This window comes from Amyelois transitella, chromosome 16 (genome assembly GCF_032362555.1).
Source record: "Amyelois transitella isolate CPQ chromosome 16, ilAmyTran1.1, whole genome shotgun sequence".
Classification (NCBI taxonomy): Eukaryota; Metazoa; Arthropoda; class Insecta; order Lepidoptera; family Pyralidae; genus Amyelois; species Amyelois transitella.
In genome coordinates, this window is record NC_083519.1 from 4,963,782 (window position 1) to 4,988,369 (window position 24,588).

Below are 24,588 nucleotides of genomic sequence, written 5' to 3' on the forward strand. Positions count from 1 at the left end.
TTGATACGAGTAAGTATTTAAATTGTAATTCGTGATATAAAATACTAGTAACGAATTAAAAGAGTTTTTGAACAATATAGGCGTATAATATGTACATATACTTTTGTTTTTAATTTACCTTATCAAATATGAATACAATCTAAAAACATGATCCTTCTTTTGAAACGGAATAATGGCAACACGAGTATAAAGTATGATGATATTAAAACAAAACTTCTCTTCTCAATTCTCATCAAATCCAGCGCGTGTTTAAATAAAAGTCAATGAGTGATTTGCTCTGAATGAAACTTACACGTGTCGCTTTGAAACCAATTTTAGCTGATTATGGATAATAAGCCCAGTAAATAGAAATATACTCGTAATGCCAAGAAAAATAACGGCACGCGTGTAAGTCTTTAATAAGGGGATTTTTTTGGCTCTGATTTACGATGAACCAGTTCTGTGGTTTCAATTTAGCACGAAAATAACCTCCAACAGAGCGAGGTGGAAGTCATTGGGGAGGCCTATGTTCATCAGTGGACGTCCTACGACTGATAATGATGATGTCCTGATAATGAGATAACCCAATATCTGAAGCAAGGAGATATTTAATTTCACTATAGTCTAGACAAGACTATCTGCGGATGAGTGGCTAAGGTATCCTTGGAGTATTCGTACCAAGCAGTCATCACGTTCGAATCCCAATACGGGAAATCACTTTTTACTAAATAACTTATTTATACATTAGCTTGAATATTATTTATTATTATTGAAAGATGCAGTCTGCCTACTGATCCATATTTACTTACAGTGTGGAGAAACATCCTAGTCTTATTTGGGCTACTGGTATAGTCATACTCCAAGCTGGGTTAGCTTTAACAGGGTAACCTATATTGGTTTCCCCCATAATGATTTTCTACTCTTAGATATTGGACATACTCGGGATTCGTAATCCTTCAACGGAGACGCAACGGGGAAATATGCCTGTAGAATAATGATCACAATTAAATATCTAACTTTATAATTGATAATCTTACATTGAGATTTTTATTATTAACTAGCATTTGCCCGCGGCTTCGCCTGCGTTCATTTCGCTTCCATAAAAAGATTGGTTAGAATAAGAGCCTTGCATTGACATAAACAAATATTATGCAAAAAAAAAATAGATGTACCTCCGTGAGTGCATGTTTGAGGATGCTATTCAATCACGCAAATTCTACTGGATGGATTTTGATAAAACTTACGTACACGGGAAGAATGATGCCTGGAATAGAACATAGTTTATTTTTCCTACAAAAGCAAAGTCCCGGGAGCGCAGCTGTTAAAAAACGAATAAATTCTAAAGACAAAAAAAAGGAAATTATAATAATGGAAAGTAAAAGTATCTCTTTGTATACAACATTTGCTGTCTTGCCCATAATATAATATAGATAAACTGTCATAGCTGGTGACCCGCCAGCAAGCGACGTAGCTGTCCGTGTGAGAAGCAATTCGTCCTGAGGTCGACTCCGGCTGCTCCAAGCGTTTGACCTTGCGATTTGTTAATTGTCATCGGGAAACATATAGCCACTGGAAACTGTACACGCTTAAATTGAAATGGAAAGTTGTTGGGAATGAGGGGAATGCGTGGTATAAAAACAATTTCACCAGCTGCACAACCAGTAAGAATTCTAGCTTCTATAATATTGTTATAAAGCGACACCACTTTAAGGCGAGTCCCATTACAACGTTTCAGCGGCGTTAAGTTGCGTAGCAACATAATTCGAATGCCTACTTTTAGTGCAATTGTATGCGCGGGCAGTCCAGATGCCGAAAGTGAATTAAAGGAACTCTACCGGATAAGTTGTAGCATCGGTACTATCTAAAACTGTATTTATGGATTGGTATATAATTTTTTTTCCAAAATACTTAAATATTAGCAGCTGGTTGCTCATTTTTGGGTGTTAGGATTGCTCGCTCGCATATCCAAGAATCCTCGTGATGAATTATTTGAGATAGGTCTCCATAAACGAAATGGATAAGTTCCTCCACCGAAGTGACTACTTGACAGAGGTTCTCTGGCAGAGTCACCAATCCATTCGATTCAGGCAACGTACCATTACCGATTTTTAATAACACATTTGAGAATTCTTGCGCTCGAGGGTTACCACCTAACGTATTACGTGTTAGACTTAATTTCCTAACCTGAGGCCAGAGTATGGATCGTTTGAGACATGCGCTTACATCATCAGCTCTAGTACCTCGGCTTATTACGGGTAGAGTCTGGCGGAAATCACCACAAAATAATACAGTGGTACCCATAATGCAATTCCCTGTTATTAATTAATTAAAAAATTTGCCAGCGGCTACAATCGCGTTATTTCTTAAATTCTCATGTGGCGCCATCTCGTATCGGGTGGTCAAAAAATAAATATCTAAACCACGGGAACTAAATCAATGGTGAAACGGTAAGTACTGACGTTACTATAGGTGTGTTATTCCTGCTAATCTTGAGGAACATGGCAACCGTCGCCGATGCGGGGTGCGTCAAACTACCTACATAAAAAAATCTTCTCATACATAAAAAAAAAATCTTCTTAAAGATGTGGTGAAACAGTAAGTACTGGCGAAACTAAAATTACTTAATTAAAACTTAATTAATTAAAAATTTTGCCGGCGGCTACAATCGTGTTATTTCTTAAATTCTTATGAGGCGCCATCTCGTATCGGGTGGTCAAAAAATAAATACCTAAACCACGGGAACTACATCAATAAACATAATGAATTAAATCAATAAAATGCTATTTTTTTAATCATCATCATCATAATAAATATAAGAATTAATTATTTATAGTGCCGTGTGGTTCCCGGCACCAACACAAAAAAAGAATAGGACCACTCCAGCTCTTTTCCATGGATGTCGTAAAAGGCAACTAAGGGATAGGCTTACAAACTTGGGATTCTTTTTTAGGCGTTGGGTTAGCAACCTGTCACTATTTGAATCTCAATTCTATCATTAAGCCAAATAGCTGAACGTGGCCATTCAGCCTTTTTAAGACTGTTGGCTCTGTCTACCCCGCAAGGGATATAGACGTGACCATATGTATGTATGTATGTATAATTATTTATAGCTTTTTATATCGATTCAAATCAAAAATGCCGAAGTTCCATACAAACTTGCACCCCCTATTTCATCCCCTTGGGATAGAATTTCAGGATAAAAAGTAGCCTATATTCTAATCCAGGTTACTAACTATATCTGTGCCGAATTTCGTTCAGATCCGTTCGGTAGATTTTGCGTGATGCGCGTACAAACATACAGACAGACAGACGGACAGACAGACAGACAAAAATTCTAAAAAAAATTGTTTTGGCTTCTATTGACCCTATAAAGACCCCTTATAATTTTTTTTCTTAAATATCTTCAATGTACAGACAAAGTTGAGTTACAGTTTTATTATATGTATGGATAATTGTAAATATATATGTTAATTAAGGTCGCTTATATTTATATCTTGTAATAAAATACCTTTTCATTTCAAAACACGTTCTGCACTACGTGGGTGCTTGTTCAAACACATTTACACTTGTTCATACCAAATGTAGTATCATAGTGCCAATTCAGTACATAATTAAGGTAAACCTCTCTGACCTAAGCATCTGCGATGCGATCGCTGTGGCAATACATAGTTATGTAACTGATTGCCTCCTACCCAACACTACGTGGGGTAGTGGGTTCGATTCTGCCCACTCGAAGCCCACTGTTTCCTCCTTCGTATAAGGACGGCTAATTAAACAGTCAATGCAGTTTCTTTCATATTTAGCCCAGAAAATAAACAGGTGTACAATCACGTAGAATTGTGCTTGTATTTTATTATTTTTCATTTTTGCTGTCCTTGCAGCTATTGATTTTCCAAATAGCAATCAGATATTGTTTATTTAGTAATAAACCTCACTACAAGGTAAAGGTAAAGTTTAAATTATTTTCAAAAGTTGAAATCTTAGTAAATTTCTATTTCTTCAAATCTATTTATGATTTGCAATTCTCTTTTAACCTAGGATCCAGTGAAACCATCGATCCACTGGAGTATTTTAAGACCCTTTCAAAACTATTTAACAAATGGAGTATTGAATTAACTAATTATTATACCAGTATTTGATTGTTTTGAAAAAGTTTTGCAAAAAATGTCTTTCTACACGACAGTACCTGTAGTACTTCGCACCGCCCACGCCATTCTTGTTATTCTATGTTTAGCGCCGTCGGATAAAGCGGCAATTACCGCCTGCTGTTTAATTGAGACACCGCTCATTATGCTTTTATAATTATATAACAAATCTGTATGCTATCACACATAAATGAGTAATAAAATTTGCATCATAATAGTTTGTTACATAGTTTGCATTTTTTACCATAAAAAGTGCCGTGTGGTTTCCGGTATAATAAAAAGGATACTAATAAAATAATGGTTTATTTGACTTTTTTTAAACTTAAACCGTCAAAGATAAATATATTTTTGATTGTTGTTTGACAAATCCAACGCCGCTAGTCTTGAATCGAGAAACTAACTCAAATGACGATTTTTATTTTCACATCTTTCAAGTTAAGCCAATAAGATAGAAACTATTTATTTCTGTTCCCCCCAAATTTTTTTCTGGATGCTTAAACGAAATAAATTAAATAGAGATGAAGGGTTACTGAAAAAACACTAGTATAATTTTTATCTCGTCTGAAGCTTGGTCAAGTGAGTGTTTTTCTATGGTTGGCTATAGGTACTTATAAATTTACCAGTACCTACCGCTTCTGTGCTCGTATTTTCTTTGGAATTCCATACTTCAGTCTGTATGAGAATTGTGACAGGTGTCGCACAGGAAACGACTTCTTAGCGGCATGTGGTAGGCCTCCTGTCCTAAATGATTTTCACACGTCGCCCTACCCTATTTGCTACCGTTTAGAAACATACCATGGTGCATTGAAAGCCTATTCTCATTAGTGACTTTGTTAAACACACTAGGTATTTTAGGGTCAGGGCCTGAATTCGAAACTCGTCACTGACCATGTGTAAAACAACCTTTACTTTTTTGTAACAAATATCATATATAGACTTGAAATTTACATGTAACTTTAACTTTTGTTCTTTTTTGTCATCCAAAACGGGGAATATTTTGCGAATTAAATATAAAAAAAAAATTGTTTACTCTTTTGTTAACTTTATTTCTAAAGAACAGCTACAATTTCGCATTAATTAGCTTTTTTTTCGGACAGGTAGGCACCTTTCCACCTGCGTCCCTCTTTCGCATCATGCATATTCATCACTTTCTTCATACGATAATCTCCAACTAGATCAAAATACGATCGTCTAGGCCCAGGTTCCTATTCAAACTCTCCTTATATTTTTGCTTATTAAACCTGCTTACGACGTCCCAACAAGACAAACCAACTGATCATTTCTTTTTCTCTACTTGTCACTATATTTTCTTTCACATCATATTTCTAACTCCGAAAATTATGAGATTAGTTAATCCAGATCTTTGGAGCGGAAAGGCTCGCTGTTATTAACAAATGCCGTCTACATCCGATCGGTTTAATTTGTTATGTTATTAGTTACCACGACGGGAAGTCCAACAGGAAGGGAGTAAAAATGTTATGTCGGCCGCTGCCTGCGCCCGCGCCGGTAATGCCAGGCCGAGCGGATTAGCTTTTTATCCGCAGTGTTGCCACCGTGAAGTGCAATAATTTTTACTTTGAAAATTAAAAATTCTAAAGCTTAACAACCAAAATTTTTTTTGGAGTTTCATACTTTGTTTTCTTTTCAAAGAAAAATTCTTATTCGTAAAACATAATTTTCCAATGGTTTTTATCAAAACATATCCGTCTCTTATGCTATCATATATTTATCACTTTACTCATAGCCAATTTTTAATAGTTCTGTAGTTTACATTATTTAATAATGTTTGTAGTAGCTCTGACTAGGTGTAGTAATATAAGTAGGTATAGGTAGGTATAAGTAGGTTATCTGTTATGCCACTTATGAAATAGCCTAGAATTTATAATAACCATGTAGTTATTTATTCATCATTGATATCATAAATACCTTACCATATTACACCTTCATTGGTCAATCTAATAAGTATATAGTTAGATTATTATCTTCACGATAATCAAGTAGAATTATATGCAAGGAAACGTTTGTCAACAATAAATTACAAATCTAGCATCGTAGCCATAACCACCTTTTCTTTTCAATGGGTTAAAAAGCAGTAACTGGAAGGAAAACGGTCGTTTAAAAATGTCTTGTTCCGTTGCGGCGATCGGTTTCCTTCTCAAAACGATGGGAATATTATACTTGCTCGAATACTTTCAATACTTACTACCTTAATCACTTGTCAGTAACAGATTTCCGGGTTTTCCCTAACATATAGTTAATTTGGTATATTGGTCATATGTCAAGGACCGGTCTTCGGGAAACTGTCAATTTAACTTTCCCGCTCCCGTTGTAAGGCACGCGCGTTATTAACTGCTCGACCGAAAAACTATCGCTGTTGCGCTTTTTATTATGTCGTGAAACGGGACAGATATAGATTTTATCACGCGATAAAAACAGAATCGCGCGTGCAATACTACGGGGACTGCTTTATACACATATTGCGCCTTTATCCCTATGCGGCAGGTAGAGGCAATAGTCATAAGACTGGAGGATTTAATTCTGCTGGATAGCTAATGATGTGCCTAGTTGAAATTCAGATTTAGCGTTATAAGATTCCACACATTAATTGTTAACATCATTCATATATTCTTCTCTACCATACCTGCATGGCAGCAACTAATATATGTACATACATATAATCACATCTATATCCCTTGCGGATTAGACAGAACAAATAGTCTCGAAATTGATTGATAGACCACGTTCAGCTTAAGGACAGAATTGAGATTCAAATAGTGACAGCAACTTTTAATTTTAATTCTGTCGTTGTATGACCTTTTATTTAAAAAACTTCTTATCTTATATACCTTAAACTTTTCACATATTTTTCGCGTAATTCTAAATATGATTGGAATCGCAGTAAAGATTTATAGATGGCGCCAGCAAGAAACCATAAGATAAAATACTGATCTTGTCAATAGATCAAGGTGATAAGACGCAGCATCCGCCGGGAGCCCTCTTAGAAAAACCCAATAATGACGGAGGCGTCAATCTGTCGCGGACAACTTATAACGGAAACAAATAACTTTGCGGTTATATTGACTTCTTTGAACGATGCTAGGGGCTACTGAAAGATTAGTACTGGAAATGTGTGAATTTCGCAATCGTTGCGTCCTCACGTCTCTTGAAGACGAACCCTGCGGGAATTCCTGGAAAAGGTAAGTCAGTGTTTACACAAAGCGACTCCTGTCTGACCTCCGCAACCTCGCAGGACAGCCTAACCTCAAGGTCACTGAGAAAAATCGTTGATTTATTGCCTTGTTTTGAATAAATTAAGTACCTTAAGTGAATGTGAAATAAGAGCCGTATAAATTACTAAAGAAGTTTTTTTTTTAATTCTCACTGATGTTGTGAAAGAGCTTGTGTACTTGGATATTGAAGAAATCTGACCTCTTTTTCATAATAAAGCCAATTTGATTTGGGTATAACTTTTTTACAAAGGCAATTTTCAATTACGACTTAATTGCTCATACATAAGCACTCGTGTGTCAAAGAAATACCTTCAGCCGATTATGTATCTATAGACGGATTTCCTCAGGAGAGGCGCGTCTTACCCGTTAGCCGCGGAAAGATATATAGGTTGCAGCGGTCCTACCGTTAGTATTTATAAAAAACTTATATGTGCTTTGTCTGCGATCTGTGCTTTAGAGACATGAGATTTTGTCGGTACCTACCTGTATTTTAGGAAATAACTTTTGATTAATAACACTAGGAGGCTGATTTCGCAATCAAGATTCCGATTACGCGTATGGTGACAGTTTGCTTCTTTAAATATAAGACACATACATACATACATATAATCACGTCTATATTCCTTGCGGGGTAGACAGAACTAACAGTCTTGTAAAGACTGATAGGCTGGGCTTGGCTAGATTTGGCTTTAAGATAGAATTTAGATTCAAATAGTGACGGGTTGCTAGCGCATCGCCTAAAAGAAGAATCCCAAGTTTATAAGCCTACCCCTTAGTCGCCTTTTACGACATCCGTGGGAGAGTGATGGAGTGGTCCTATTCTTTTTTCTATTGGTGCCGGGAACCACACGGCACTAAATATAAGATCTAAATATATTTTTCGGACTGTGAACCGAAGCAATGTCTTTTTGCTGAGTAGGTATGCCACTTACGTATTTAAGCCAGTTGACTTGAGTCCTCTAGATTGTGGTTAATAAATTACATAATTAAAAAAAGTCTATTCCAAGCAAGACAAAAAATCAATAAGCATCTTGCGGCTGAATGAAATCATCAGCGAGAAATTCCATACGCGTAAATAGTACGTTTGTAATGGGTCTAAAATACTCGTCCCCATGGTCGGTCACTATTTTGAATCTCAATTCTATCATTAAGTTAAGCCAAACATCTGAACGTGGCCTATTCGTCTTTTCAAGACTCTGTCTACCAGTACTTACTATAGTATCACTATAAAATAATTATAGTTTTTAATCATCGTTTTAATCTATTATTCTCAAACTTGTCTTAGCTTTGTATGTCTCGAAAAATATTCAGGTTGTTTTCTTTAATTTACGTTTAGACGAATGTTTTCCCATAATCCAAACCGGGTTAAGTTCAATCGCTTCAATTCAATAGGGCCAAAGATATCAGACAAGGACGCATCGTAGTTTGCTGACTTTTTCAATTGTGGACTGTAATCATAGGCGGATGTCAGTAATATAATCACACCAGAAGTATGATGACACAAACTCTTCTTTTTGTTTTACGTCCAAGACATGTATTTTATATATTTTTTTATGTTAGTACCAAAGGGAGTAAATCCGCAAAACAGGTTATAGAAAAACAATGGTGCGGCCATCACCAGAACTATTCATGCCGCATGCCGACTCCACATAAAAATAACTTTCTCAAACTCGTTACAGAGCGACGGCCATTCATTAAATGTAATTATTATTTGGTGAATGAAACCGGAGGAAATGTACGCGCCGAGTCGAATTGCGTGGCCTTTGCTTACATCGAAATGACTTTGTTGCCGGGGAAATGTAAAGCTGGGTTACATTGAGCCAATGCCATCTAATCAGCTCAAAAATAAATATTGAGATCGATAAAACTAATCATTCATTTTTTTTACACTCCACTCTCTATTAGTGAATATATGCACTAGGTATTAAAAGAAAATATAGTGTTATGGCACGGAACATACTCACCGCACAATTTTAAACACTTAATACATGTTTTAGTACGCATAGGTGCCATAGGTGCATATACCATCAGAAAATCTAAGCTTATTTAATAAAATTGTTTTAGAATATTATTTAATCAGGGCTGGCTTCGTCGAACTGCCTATCCAAATAGGAGACAGGCGTGATGATGTATGTATGTTTTATATCATTGTAAGTTTTAAATAAAACGAAAAAAGAAACTGAAGTTCCCGATATCAGCCCCACTTTAATTCACCGAAAAATTCTTTTGACAGCTTAATTGGCGACATCATTATTTGCCGGCCAAATATTTCTTGCTCCGACCGTGTGCTCTAAGCCTAACATTCCTCCGCAACTGTTACCGAAATCGTTTGTTTTTATCGGTAACCTCAAATTCTCGTCTAAATTTCTGGGAGACTGTCCGAGCAATTATCAAAATATCCGTTTCCCGTTACCAAATGATGTGTTTTCGTTAACATTCTTAGTGCATTGAAAGTTCAAATATGGTTCGGTGGTGCAAAAAGGTCCCTTATTTATTGGATAAATACGAGTTTTTTAGCCGGACCCGCGCCGTGCCCACGAACCGGATACGTGCCTGTGACCGGAAACCCCCCTTTCATCTCAAAATGACCGCGTCCAATCTGTAAGAAGCAAGGAATTTTTCTACGCGACTGCCCACTGGATATTTGTCAAACTCCCGGATACTGGTGACATCACATCACGAAGCGAACTTTTTTCGTGATGTTTTTTGGCTTCCGTGTTTCTAAGTGATCGCGGATACGGCGGTTTTTGGTTAAAAACGCAAATTTGTCTGTGCCGACTTTTTTGCAATAAATGAAACTTATAAAATTGTCGGAAAAATATCAGCACTGTTCTTGTCAAAAATTTTTAGGAGCCTGATATGATTTCGATGTTCCACATTTGATAAAAAATAGCTAAAAAATAATAATCGACAATGACAACATCAGATACCTTAATTTTATAAAATCTATTAATATCAAAATGTAGGTAACATTTTGACCACTCTTACCACACTAGCCCGCACGACACCACGTTTATAAATGACATGGCCTGTTGCTTCTTTTTTTCTTAAATTATTCCAATTTTTAATAAATTTACTTTCCCCCCCTACAATTAACCAATCATCATTGATTTCGGGCAAACTAGACGCACACTTCTGCCATGTTCTCCGAAATTTAAACTATCCTAATTTATTTCGCCTATATATTTATATATATATATTATCATATTTTATATAGTGCCGTGTGATTCCGGCACCTATACAAAAAAGAATAGGACCACTCGATCTTTTCCCATGGATGTCGTAAAAGGCGACTAAGGGATAGGCTTACAAACTTGGGATTCTTTTTAGGCGATGGGCCTGTCACTATTTGAATCTTAATTCTATCATTAAGCCAAATAGCTGAACGTGGCCATTCAGTCTTTTCAAGACTATTGGCTCTGTCTACCCCGCAAAGCATATAGACGTGACCATATGTATGTATGTATGCTAATTAATTTCAGGCAAGCTGTACGCGGCGCTGGGCCGGCGCGGGGGCAGGGTGATCGCGAGCGATCTGCAGAGCGGCTCAGCTTCGTTCAGGGTCCGGGCACTGCTTCCAGTGGCAGAGAGTTTCAAGTTCGCCCTAGAGCTGAGGACGCACACTTCAGGCTTGGCTGCTCCTCAGATGCTGTTCAGCCATTGGGAGGTGAGACATGACAGATCTACTGCGAGGTTTATAAAAACTAAAGACTTACCGTCAAAGCGGTTCAGTTTCGTTCGAAGTTCGGACAATTCTTCAAGTGGCAGAGTTTAAATTCAGGCATAGTTGACTGGTAGAGAATGCTAAACGGCATTAAGTCTGCCTTTTGTTCATTATTTTTGTGCCATAATGGTTTAAATAAATAAATAGTTGCTCCTCAAATGCTATTTAGTCATTGGGTAATATAACAAAGCCTTTCATCAACCTTTAAAATCATTCGGCATTGTTAGCTAGGAGAGGCTAGTTAAGAAGCACTGTTGTTAGCCCACTTACTCCTGACCCCGGGTTCTTCCCCAGGGAGAAGGCAATTGAGCCCGAGATAATAAATTAATATAAATAAGTTTTCTTTTTGAAGCTCGAACACCGTCCTTAACTCTTCTAAATTTGTCATGTCACGTCGTGATAATACCTACTCATTCAAGCAACTGAATGTGTAACCATGATCCAACTCGGGTTAGATTCCCCTACAAAGGTTGCGAAGTTCAGATGGGAGTCGCTTCGTGTAAAAACAGGAATCAACCGTGGATCATACTCCCGGCTGGCTCCTCTCCAGAGAGGTGAGGATGGATCCAGGAGGAGGAACCGGCCTCAAAAAGTTTACCAAACAAATTCTTACCAATTTTCTTCTTCTTTCAGGTAATAGATATTGACCCATTCTGGCGCCCGCGCACCGAAGAGGAATACCTCCATTGGGGCGAAAAATGGGACGGGGTGAACAGAGCCAAAGCGTATATGGACTCCGTGCGGGCGAGAAAAGGACTAGCGACGGACAAGAAGCTTGTTGAACATGCTGAGAAGCAAAGGACATTATCTAAGAAAAAATAGAGCTGATAAGAGCACGGAGAAAGTAGTAACAATTGATATTAAATCCAAGATTATCTTTGGTGTAGCTTTGTTTGATATGTCTTGGGGTTGACTCTTGTCAAAAGTTATCTCCAACTTGTGTGTCCGCCACTGCATGAGGTTGGTTTCAGAGTTATTCGTTTGTACCATCGTCAAGACGAACCCGTTCGAAAATTACTATGTAAAGTAGCCGCGTTTCATGGCGACGCACTTCAAACGCGCCATTAAACTGTTGTAGTCAACAACATATCAAGTTACTCAAATTCACTGCGAATGCGACCATATTAATATGCTATAGAGTTCTTCAAGACTTGAAGTTGACTGACTATGCAACGAAACGCATGATAAAACAACGCGCGCATTGAAACGCGCTGGAATACGGCCCTTGTCGCCGACACTCTGAAATCAGCTTAGTATTTGAATTAACATACTGTATAATGCTAACTTACTAAATTTAAATGCTCGATGTGAATACCGCAGTAGGTATAGGTACACTGTAATGGATAAATTTAGCAATAGGCAATGTTTGAGTGAAATTTATTAAAATTGTTTGATGCTGACAATTGTTGTCATGTTCATGTCATGGCTATAACTTATTGTTAATGTCACATCGTTTTCCATATTTATTAAAACATGTATAATATTGTATAGATGAGCGTAGAAGACTATGTACTTTCAATTGCGTTTCATAGGTACTCAGATACCTAGTTAAATTACGAGTATTTTTTTTAATTTAAAATATACAACATGAACGAAAATGATTTTTCTCTTTAAAGATATAAAATTTTATTCCCCTATTGCCGGGAGCGAAAGTCAGGGTAAAGATCTTCCACTTCGGTTTACCTCAAAGTTAGAGAGTAAGACTTACTTACCAACTTTCTTGAATAAGCCATAATTAATCCAGCCCTATCTTAGATGGCTCAATTCGACTATACTATATACCACAAAAAGAAAATATAAGCATTATTGTATGTAACCAACTTATAAAGTAGTACTTAATGACTTCATTTTTAGATTTCATGCAGTCATTTTTAATTTATGGCGAAAACTAATTTCAAAAAAGGTAAGAAAAATAAAACAACTTCTCGTTTTGGATAACTCATCTATCTATTATGTACAAACAACAAACTATGAACAAATATACAAAAATTGCCGTCAACCGAATGTTAACAATTCCTACGCGGTAGAAATAAATTAACTATACAAGAAAGCAGACAACCACAATGATACTTACATTGCAATTAACTGAGCAGTAGAAATTCCCAATTAAATCCCATATTTTTTAGCTAAACTATGCCTTCACCAGTATCACATAAATACAGAGGTTAATCAAACAATATTAGCTTTTGGCTTACACAAACTTAACAGCCATTTAGCAACTTAAGAAAAAACAGGAATGATAACCAATAATATTTCTTCGAAACGGTCCCGCTGAAAACAAATCACATAAATTTCACTTAGGCACAGTTCACACCGGGTCACATACGTGATGTCAATGAACGAAATATCAACAAAAAAATGTCGACACCGTATGATCAACAAACAAATATTTCAAATAATTAAAATAAAATGGTGTTGTTTTGTTCCCAAATTATTGTAGTGGATTGTTGACCAAAAAGGCCTTTTATGTTGAAAGACATTAAAGTGATTTGTTGTTTATAGATTGTTGACATTTGAACCGTTTATGTTTTGCATTGATATTCTTTTAAAAATTCAATTGTTGATCAATAGGGTCTTGATTTTAATTTTAATATTCGTTGACATTGAGCAATACACACCGAAGTGACGCGACTCAATTTTAATAAAGCGACTCCTGACCTTCGCGCAATGATGTATTTTTTTATGTAGTAAATACAGTTTAATTTTGAGTTGCTCTATTAAAATATTGCGTCGCGTTTTGCCTTGTCCCTTGCTTATTTTATATTTACTACGGTTACCAAAAGTACACCTATCTCATACTCAAATTATTTGTGGCTTAAACTATAAAATAAAACAAAAACATTCTCACTGGTACCACGTGCAAAAACACTGGCAACATATTAACATACAACATAATATAAAATTCGGTACAGTCACAAAATAAAAAATAACTATATACCCCTAACTACATACTTGTCTATTGTACAAACTGACTATTTCTAGCTACACTTGAAGTCTTACAACTAAAATGTACTGTATTTATTTTTACTGAAAACATTATTTCGTAGATTATTATTATTAAACTCTCCATAATTGTTCTCGAATTAAAATAAATACGGCATATTATTTAATCTTTGGCAATATTAATAATTACATAAATTAGTACTTATGACTGAAATTAATGTGGCATTACAAAAAAAGTCATAAGAATTACTCCACATTTCCAGCAGCAGGTTAATTTTTCACATTTCCAGCAGGTAAATTAACAAAGAAAAGAGGTGTTATTGTTTAAACAAAATATTTGATACTTTGGCACAGGCGGTAACTGACAAATTAGGCCTGAGTAACAACGTTTATAAATGAAACTATTTAAAAATGTTATTGCAGAAATTAAGTCAATTTTCTGATATCTACTCGGGACTATTTCTAGCCTTAGACAGAAGTTATATTTTAATTATTTCCAATAGTCTTTAAGACTAAGATTTCAGATTCTAGCATTGTAGCAATACTTCCCTAGCTGGCATCGTTTTATCTAACCTTTTTTATATAAATCAATGATAAAATGTGCTTTTGAACTCAAAATTGTCAAGATTCATTAGTTATAATGCACACAAACATCTGATATCCACTAACAATAAATTGAATTCTAATAAGTTTTAGATACTTAAGTTTTCCAATAATAATGCTGCCAAAATAAACCATCATCTTTAAGCACTTCCGTCCAATCAAGTATTGAGCTTTGCCGAAGACTAGAATAAAAATTATCAAAATAAATTACTTTACGATAACATAGTTTTATTAGACACTTAACAAAAGATAAATTATATTTCAAGATTTAAATCATTGTAGATTAACAACTTTAAACGAATCTAATGGGTTCAGAAAATAAACAATCAACTATTTGAATACTGTCAAATATAAAAGAAAATCGAATATACGTTTAAGTAAGTTGTAAGATATTTTTTGATCGAAGTATATTAAAAACATAAAAAATCCACAAGGAAATGATTAGCACCACTGCTTCTAACCAATTTAAGTCAGTACAAAAATTTCTACCCATGAATATGAACAACTTTCAGTGAAGGACAAACTCTGCAGTCACAATAAAATATAAACAAAAAAACTGTTCACATCTTAACTAGCTGTGTATTTTTTATATGCATTAATTTGAGTGCGGTTGACCTCATACCTGGGATTGGACACAAAGATAAGATGAACACGCGAACTCAAATAATGCCTGTTCATAAAAAAATTACATATAGAAAAATCATGACAGAGTACAAACCTTCTTGGTTTTAGACTTTGTAATACTGCAAGTCGTTTATATTTTTGGATAGAATAATATGTGTTTAATTTCGACCGACTGACATATAATCAAAGATAATAAAAAAAAAAACAAATCATAACGTACGTAAACAAGTATTTAAAAAAAATCGTTGCGTAAAAATTGCTGCGATTAAGCAATTTTCATTAAATCAATGTACTGTCCTTTGGCCCATCCCTTAATATCCTACCGTTGTGTTTAACACAATATAACATCATGCCTTTTAGACACGTTTGGAACCAACTACCCCTATGTACAAAAACTTCACATTCATCAAAAACCAAATGGATACCAACTCTTTGGACATTTATATCTAAAATGTATCAATGCTATTAGAACATTTCGATATTAATCGATTACTAATAACGTTCCTAACTCGAAACATACATTCACTGGCCTCAAGGTTATTCACATTAACGATATTTAACTCCATGTAACATATAAAATAAATCCACTTGAATGTCAATCCAATATTTTCCGTTCATTTTCCTTGAAACAAAAATGCCTTTGGTGGCTTAAAGTTTGTATTTTGCATAATTATTTTGTGAAGTAAAAAATATATAATGCTAATATACCAAAACATTAATTAAATGATTAAATGTATTTTTTATTTGTAAGGAGTTATACGTCGTATATGTCCCTCAGCATCACAGTTTCTCACTCGCTTCTTACTCGATTAAGCTAAATTGGCTAAAATGCTAGCATCCATTGCCGTAAATGATAATGGCTAACAAGTATAATATTACCTTAGACTATAGGTTTGCTTTCCAATCAAAATTTATAACAAGACATCTTTATGTTAAATATTTACACGAAAAAGGTTAAATGCAATACTGTCGTAGCGAGTTGCGCTTAAATATTTATGTTGAAAATTAAAATGCTTTTGCGAAATGTTTTGCAACGAAGGTCGCGCGTTGTAAAATTTAAGCGCCCCTTTACAATTTACTCATATCAGTCCAAGAGATTTTGGTTACCAACTTTATAACTGGGTACAAGAACTCCCATTCTAATAATTGCCCGAGAAATTTTATAATCCTCCTAAAGTAATGTTTAGTTTCAAACAATTATTCTGAACTTAGGATTAGTGTTTGGCTAAAACATTCCGAAATGGAAGTTTTGTCTTTGACTGGCAACACCACATTTTTACCCCTTGGTAGTTTTGAGGCGTATTATAGTACCTGTTTTAAAATTACTTTGTTAAGATTATACTTTTACGTTACCGTTTACTGTGAAACTACACGACTGTTAAGTGGTTAAGTTTTCTAGCTTTCGAAGTAACTAAAATTACGAATCGTCCATCACAGCACAACTTTGATTATATCTTACTAATCTTCTCAGCACGTTGCGTTGTGTGCGCTAACTGAAAACAGTATCGTTTGGTATTTCAACTTGAGCACCTTGAGCCATATCGGTTAGAATCACACCTGACAACGCTTCTAGGGACTGACGGACCTGAAAACATACATAGTTACAAATATTTAACGTTCGAAATCAAAATTTTCAATGTATCAGTAAGTAAAACTTTCCAATGAGTTATTTGTGAGGAAAAGAATCAACATCATGAAAATTGCTTGAATGAAGAGAGTTATGAATGTGGATGAAGCGAAGGAAGTGTGCAGAGATCGTGGCAAGTGGAAAGAGGTAGTCTCTGCCTACCCCTCCGGGAAAGAGGCGTGATTTTATGTAGGTATGTATGTATGTATCATGAAAATTCAATCGCAATAAGAATGTTTTGAAATACAACAAAAAGTGAAGAAAACTGCGTGCGTAACAACACGGTAACGTATCATTCTTTTTTTTCAAATACAATATGAAATTTCTAAGGGCTTATTCCAAATTTAATAAACATACATACATACATATGGTCACGTCTATATCCCTTGCGGGGTAGACAGAGCCAACAGTCTTGAAAAGACTGAATGGCCACGTTCAGCTATTTATGGCTTAACGATAGAATTGAGATTCAACTAGTGAGAGGTTGCTAGCCCATCGCCTAAAAAAGAATCCCAAGTTTGTAAGCCTATCCCTTAGTCGCCTTTTACGACATCCATGAGAAAGAGATGGAGTGGTCCTATTCTTTTTTGTATTGGTGCCGGGAGCCACACGGCACGGAAATTTAATAAACTTTTAGTATAAATCTATGAAACCTTTGTGAGCAGTAGTAGATTGGTGGACAGGAACGCGTGTAATTCGTTCGCGGCCCGCCCGTGTAGCTTCGTTCTCCACCGGACCATTTCTGAATACAACTCCTCTCCGGACAACTTGCTAAGGTCATCCTGGAAACAATTCAATAAGTATTTTTAGATTCTAAAATATATTAGATATAATTATTAGATTTAGAATGTCAGGAGATAGGAATTGAACTGAATCATCACAAGCATGCATAACTTTATTTTATTATTGAGATTTAGCCGTTGAAGTGACCTACAGGGGTACCGAACCCATATTGAATCATTGTAAAAAGTGCCCTAGATGAATTTACATATTCCCTTGGTCGCCTTTTCTTCATGAAAATCAGATAGAGAAGTCCTGTTCTCTAAAGATTCGTGTAAAAAAACTGACTTACCCCATCCAAGATCAAGGTCAAAAGGCGCAACCCGTTCCGGGCCGGGCGCAATCCTCTCCATAGAAATGAAGTCATATACATACATACATAAATATTGTCACGTTCAGCTATTTGGCTTTATGATAGAATTGAGATTCAAATAGTGACAGGTTGCTAGCCCATCGCCTAAAAAAGAATCCCAATTTTGTAAGCCTATCCCTAAGTCATATACATATAATAACATCTTTATACCTTACGGGGTAGACAAAGCCAACAGTCGCGCAAAGAGTAAAAGACCACATTTAGCTGTACGGCTTTATGATTGAATTGAGATTCAAATAGTATGATGATGATCAAATTAAGGACGTCCTGGTAAAGGGTCAAGACAAAAGTACCCGAAACCGCCGAGCTTGCATGAAGAGAGTTATGAATGTGGATGAAGCGAAGGAAGTATGCAGAGATCGTGGCAAGTGGAAAGAGGTAGTCTTACCTACCCCTCCGGGAAAGAGGCGTGATTTTATATATGTATGTGTGTATAGTATGATGAATGTTCGGCACAGTTACCTCAGGCTGCGTGCTGTCGAAGTACAGTCTGCTGGCCATGAATGCGGCAGAGCAGGCGAGCATTGCCGCACAGCACAGCAGCAACAGCCGCCACGGCCTCCGGGGCTTCGGCGGCGCACTCCCTGTTAGTAAGGCCGGTTGGATTACCGCCGCGCCCGCTGTAATTGACACAAATTGCTTCAGAGAATCCTCGAGACAGAAGCTAGAAATTATCAAACTAAATTCCCTTTATTTCACATAACAAAAACATTATAAACAAATTAGACGATGCGAAGACGACGTTGAAGCTAAACAACTTGAATTTCCTGCAAAAAACATATGGCATGGTCACCATGTATCGATAGAAAATGCAAGACTTCTTTCATTTCTTTTTTCATGCACATATATATCATAAACACCAACTTAACATACCTACTACACCGGAGTGTAGAATACACTCCCCATATGCCTCTTGGAGTTTGTTCCCGTAATACCTGATATAAGGGATCCAGGTCAAAATAATTGTTGAGTTAGGTATTTATATAACATAATCCCTTACGCCAATTAGGATCATGGTTTTTTTAACTCCGTCCTTTTAGTGTTAGACCTGGCTGCGTCCTCACATCTCTGGAGAAAAGCCAATCATGGTTCTCCTATGAGAAATCATGGTTATAAATAAATACTAACAGCTAGTCGTAATTTCTCTTCTTCGGACCACTGTACCGACTTTCCTGCTTTAAGAGCTGGTAATAACCATACTACACTAACATACATACATATATTCACATCTATATCCATTGCGGGGTAGACAGAGCCAACAGTCTTGAAAACACTGAAAGGTCACGTTTAACATGTGCCGTGTGGTTCCCGACACCAATACAAAAAAGAATAGAACCACTCCATTTATTTCCCATGGATGTCGTAAAAGGCGACTAAGGGATAGGCTTACAAACTTGGGATTCTTTCTTAAGTAATAGGCTAGCAACCTGTCACTATTCGAATCTCAATTCTATCATTAAGCCAAATAGCTGAACGTGGCCATTCAGTCTTTTCCAGACTCTTTTTACCCCGCAAGGGATATAGACGTGACCATTTGTATGTATGTATGTCACGTTTAAATGTATGGATAAACTACACTAACCTGTAGCAATAATGGCCTCCGACTCCCTCCTGGCGGGCGGCGCGGTGACGTCACGGCGGTCGGCGCCGCCCGAGCTGCTGTCGTCCTCTGGAGAGTACTCCGACGCGTCCAGCTCCACTTCTGATGCGGGGAGATCCTGGAATTATTATTTTTTGTTGTGATTTTATTAATTAGACTAATTTAATATGTATGATATAGGTGCGAAAATAATTTGAAGAAACATAGGTACACAAAATACCTTAAAATACCTTTAGGCAACTGAATGTGAACCACTATCTAAGCAGGGTTGATGTCTCCTATTGGCGGTTAGAGACTTCAGTGCATCTTAGACATATCCAGAATCGTGAGGATGTAACCAAAACTTACGCCAGAAGGAATATGAATGGCCGATGCAACTGGGAACACGCAAAAATGAGAAATATATAGAAATTATTCCCACCTGCGGTTTAGGCTGCGCCAGTTCCGGACCGCGGGCCGCCTTCCACACGTGCATCATCAGCTTGTAGGTGGAGTCCCGGGACAGCAGCGAGCCGAACACGTGCCGCTCGTCCCGGGTGCACACGCCCACCGCATTGGGGATGATCCTTGTTGGCTCTGTCTACCCCGCAAGGGATATAGACGTGACCATATGTATGAGAAAGAGAGAGAAGTCATTCCCACCTGAGGTTTAGGCTGCGCCAGTTCCGGACCGCGGGCCGCCTTCCACACGTGCATCATCAGCTTGTACGTGGAGTCCCGGGACAGCAGCGAGCCGAACACGTGCCGCTCGTCCCGGGTGCACACGCCCACCGCATTGGGGATGATCCTTGTTGGCTCTGTCTACCCCGCAAGGGATATAGACGTGACCATATGTACGAGAAAGAGAGAGAAGTCATTCCCACCTGAGGTTTAGGCTGCGCCAGTTCCGGGCCGCGGGCCGCCTTCCACACGTGCATCATCAGCTTGTAGGTGGAGTCCCGGGACAGCAGCGAGCCGAACACGTGCCGCTCGTCGCGGGTGCACACGCCCACCGCATTGGGGATGATCCTGGCCACTTTCTCCTTGGTTATACGGACGACTGACGTTGTTGGTATCAGGAGCTGGATAGGAGGAATGATTGTTATTAAGATATCATGGTCAATAACTTAGTTGCATTACGTATTTGTCACATTAAAGGCATTTACAAGTAGATAGAAGAAATATTATAAGGTTATAATAATATAGGTATTCTTTACATAACAATGGGCTAATTAATTTATTTCTTTATTTTTAAATTAAACACTCATCACAAATGTACACAATGGGTCAGTACGAAATCACTTAGATACATTGTGAAGATTATGATTGATTTTATAATAAAGCTTCATAAATCGTTGAAATAAGATATGAAGAAATATAAAACGGCGCCCTTTTTGATAACATAACCAACACTAAAAAGTATATCGACATTATTTTAATACGTTCATAAAGACACAGCTTTATTATTTTAGTATTATATGACATTATATACACATAATTATGGAGGATTAATCAAAATTACATATCACATTATTTGAGATATTGCCTATCATCCCTATTGACGCAATTCATTATTATATTTTTACAAAATACTAGCTGTTAAGTTTCTGAAACGCCGACTCATCCATTTTAATACCAATACCATTATAGAAATGAGTTTACATACGACTTATAAACAGTCAATTTAGAAAATCGATACTATATTGATTTTTAGTACTGAGACCAAGTTTAATGTTGAAATTAATATTATGTTTGTTTACTAGTGACCCGCCCCGACTTCGCAGGGGTAGCATTTATACAAACAAACCTTCCTCTTGAATCACTATCTAATAAAAAAAAATCCGCTGTATAGAATTAAACATCTAAGCATAAATACATACACTTAAGGACAAACGAGGGAAGCTCCACTATCATTCAAACGAAAGGAATTGTATGAAAGACAGTGAAAATTGTCTAAAACGATACGAAGGAATCTGAAGCATTTAGAAACATACGACCGTTTTCTATACTGAGGGGTTAGTGCGAGTTTTACTCGGTCAAACGCGTCGAGCAAGTAAACACGAATTTGTATGGAATCGCATTAGTGCTATCGCGTTACCACTAGATGGCGCTGATTAAATCAAGTATAAAATCGCGTTTACTTGCAAGAAGCGTTTGATCGAGTATAACTCGCACCAACCCCTCTGTTCCTTTTGCGAGTCACTGACAGACACTGAAAAGGAATGCAAGTCCTTTTTTAGTTCCCAAATTCCTAAATCTGTGTGATGCAAAATGGATCATCATTCCTATAGTACCTATTAAGTACAATACAGCAGTTATTTTGTAGACAATATAACTGCTAGGTATATTGTACTTATGTATCCATGTTAGAACATTATCCCGAAACCGCCGAGCTTGCATGAAGAGAGGTACGAATGTGGATGAAACGAAGGAAGTAAGCAGAGATCGTGGCGAGTGGAAAGAGGTAGTCTCTGCCTACCCTTCCGGGAAGGAGGCGTGATTTTATGTATGTATGTATGTATTATTCCGATTTTATGGCTCCTATACTAATAATAATTCACGTTCAATGTGGTTATGTCCGATCGAAACCTGACATTAATTCGCTCACAATTAGTTCACGGCCGCTGTGCGACATTCAGCACACATGTAGGATGGATTTTATTAAGAGAATCGACACTTATTGTTGAGTGTCACTTAAGGTCTATGCACATAAGCGACAATCTTAAGATAAATACAGTTACAGTTAACGCACGAATTGAAGCTATGGTCACAAAAAAAGATGAAGCAGATTAAAAGTTTGATCTTTAGAAAAAAAAATTCCTTTCAATAAGTTTGACAATTAAAAAGGGGTTTGATATGATATAGAGCAAATGAACCTATTAGAATTAAGTACTCGTACAAAATGCGAATGATACTTATAACTTTTATACCAATGAATAACTTCAAAGTCAAAGACTATGTAAATGATCTAGTTAAGTCGTTATTAATTCACTAAAAATCAACGTTAAACGTAAAATTAAGACGGAAACATTCCTTTTACCTAAGAATGACAGTTAACGGAACCGCTCGAAAAGCCTTAGCACGCGAACAAAGCGTCTTCCGCCCTGAGGCGTCAAGGTAACGCAAGACAAATAATGTAATTGGTTCAATGGCCTTATTAACGCTGGCTACGAAGCGATCCGCGAATTGGGTCAAGGAAGATTAGCAGCAATGGACACCGGACACTAACACGATTTTCGGATCGGAATTCGTCACGTGTTTATCGGGCACGTGTGCGCGTGGGAATGTAAGTACTTACAATATAATTGTATGTTTTAAGATGAGTTCAATGTAGGCACATATGATAAAAAAAATATTGAATGACCTTCTTAGGTCATTCAATATTTTATATGTTCACAATGTGTTCTTACACATTGTGAACATATAAAAGAAAAAAAGTGTATTAAAACGTAAGACATAAAAAGTATTATATTTAAATTATTGAAAATATTTTCTGAAATATATTTGCAGGAAGTATAGTCGCAAAGTTAGTTATTCACAACAAAAGACAGAAGGAGAAAAGAGGAGAGAAATAATCAAATTTAAAATACCATATTAAGGAAGTAAAATGAAAATATTTGACAATAAATACAATCTCTGACATATTTTCCTAACTAAACAAACCATGGCAACCGTTGCTACGGCGTACATAAAGAAGGTTGTCTACATACATACATACATATGGTCACGTCTATATCCCTTGTGGGGTAGACAGAGCTTAAGGTTGTCTACATATTCTATATTTCTAATTTAATGTTGCCTATTAGTGTATAAAAATAACATTCCTGAAGTAATATAGCTATAAAACTACATATATTAATTACCACAATAAATAGGATTTCAATAGGGTTTCAGAATATCGATGACCTTATTGTTAAACGCGTTCTCATTTGATATCGGTACGAGTATAATATAAAACATCAAAACAGAAGAACATCAACAACATAATTAATATTGTGAAAGTTAAAAAATAAAAAAGTGTCTCGCCATATTAAGGTTTGTGTCACAATGAAATTATAAACAGTTGTTACATTTTGGTCTCGAATCTACATACATAATCACGTCTTTATCCCTTACGGGATGGACCAGGATTACAGTCTCGCAAAGATTGAGAGGCCACGTTCAGCTGTATGGTTTAATAATTGCATTGAGATTCAAATAGTAGACAGGTTGCTAGCTTTCTTATTTTTTTACCTCAAACATATTCGCACAGAAAATGTATGCAGAGATGTAGGTAGTGAAGAGGTGCACTAAGAGAGAATTGTCCAAAATTCCCGCAGGAACGGATGAAGGTAGTGGGTTTTGTCGTTTTTTTACGAACAGAAATGTGGGCCTACATGAATAAATAGTAAGAAGACTAACATCAAACAGGGAATTGCAGAGCAAAACCGGCTTACCTTGGTAACATACCCGAAGACATTGGAATAGAAAGCGAAGTAATTCTTGGTTATGTACAGGTGACCTTGTAGAAGCAAGTCCCCCACTAGAGCACAGGAGTAATCTGCGGAAGAAAATATGAATACATTAAATATTAAATGAAAAGAGCGTAGGTATAAGATCCGTTACTGGACGAACAAAAACCGTAGTACGCTAGAACGGACAGGTTCAAATCCTACATCCTTTTTACCAAAGACGTTTTTCTAAATCTTTTTTTCATTCTAACCGATCCTGAGATGGGAGTGGTTTTGATTAAAAACATTGGCTTACCCTCGTCTAAGACCATGATCAAAAAGGCTAACCCCAGACTCCTCTCAAAGAGGTGAGGAAGTTACAGAGTCTTACGCCGATAGGAAGAAGACACTAAATGCACGAAGACATGCAGTGTCAACATAAAAATAGTGTAACTTTTATTCAAAACAAATCACAATATCGCGATGTTATCACTTAAGGAAAACCATAATACTCGTATAAAGGTATGTTGATATGGCCTTAAAGCAAAGTA

General features: G+C 36.6%; 2 protein-coding genes across 2 annotated transcripts in view; one reads left to right on the forward strand and one right to left on the reverse strand.

Moving 5' to 3' along the window:
* The window catches only part of LOC106129579 (elongation factor-like GTPase 1), a 121,364-nt gene extending 108,694 nt beyond the window's left edge, over window positions 1-12,670 (forward strand). The window contains exons 10-11 of the mRNA XM_060948590.1: window positions 10,837-11,021; window positions 11,712-12,670. Coding sequence (XP_060804573.1) covers window positions 10,837-11,021; window positions 11,712-11,900 — 374 coding nt within the window. The 3' untranslated portion in view covers window positions 11,901-12,670. The remainder of the gene's footprint in view (window positions 1-10,836; window positions 11,022-11,711) is intronic.
* A 993-nt stretch (window positions 12,671-13,663) lies between these two features.
* Window positions 13,664-24,588, reverse strand: part of LOC106129671 (uncharacterized) — a 52,263-nt gene continuing 41,338 nt past the window's right edge. The window contains exons 7-12 of the mRNA XM_060948591.1: window positions 24,044-24,147; window positions 20,492-20,689; window positions 19,611-19,746; window positions 18,491-18,648; window positions 17,529-17,657; window positions 13,664-16,833 (exon numbers count right to left, since the gene is read on the reverse strand). Of these exons, the coding sequence (XP_060804574.1) occupies window positions 16,738-16,833; window positions 17,529-17,657; window positions 18,491-18,648; window positions 19,611-19,746; window positions 20,492-20,689; window positions 24,044-24,147 (821 nt within the window). The 3' untranslated portion in view covers window positions 13,664-16,737. The remainder of the gene's footprint in view (window positions 16,834-17,528; window positions 17,658-18,490; window positions 18,649-19,610; window positions 19,747-20,491; window positions 20,690-24,043; window positions 24,148-24,588) is intronic.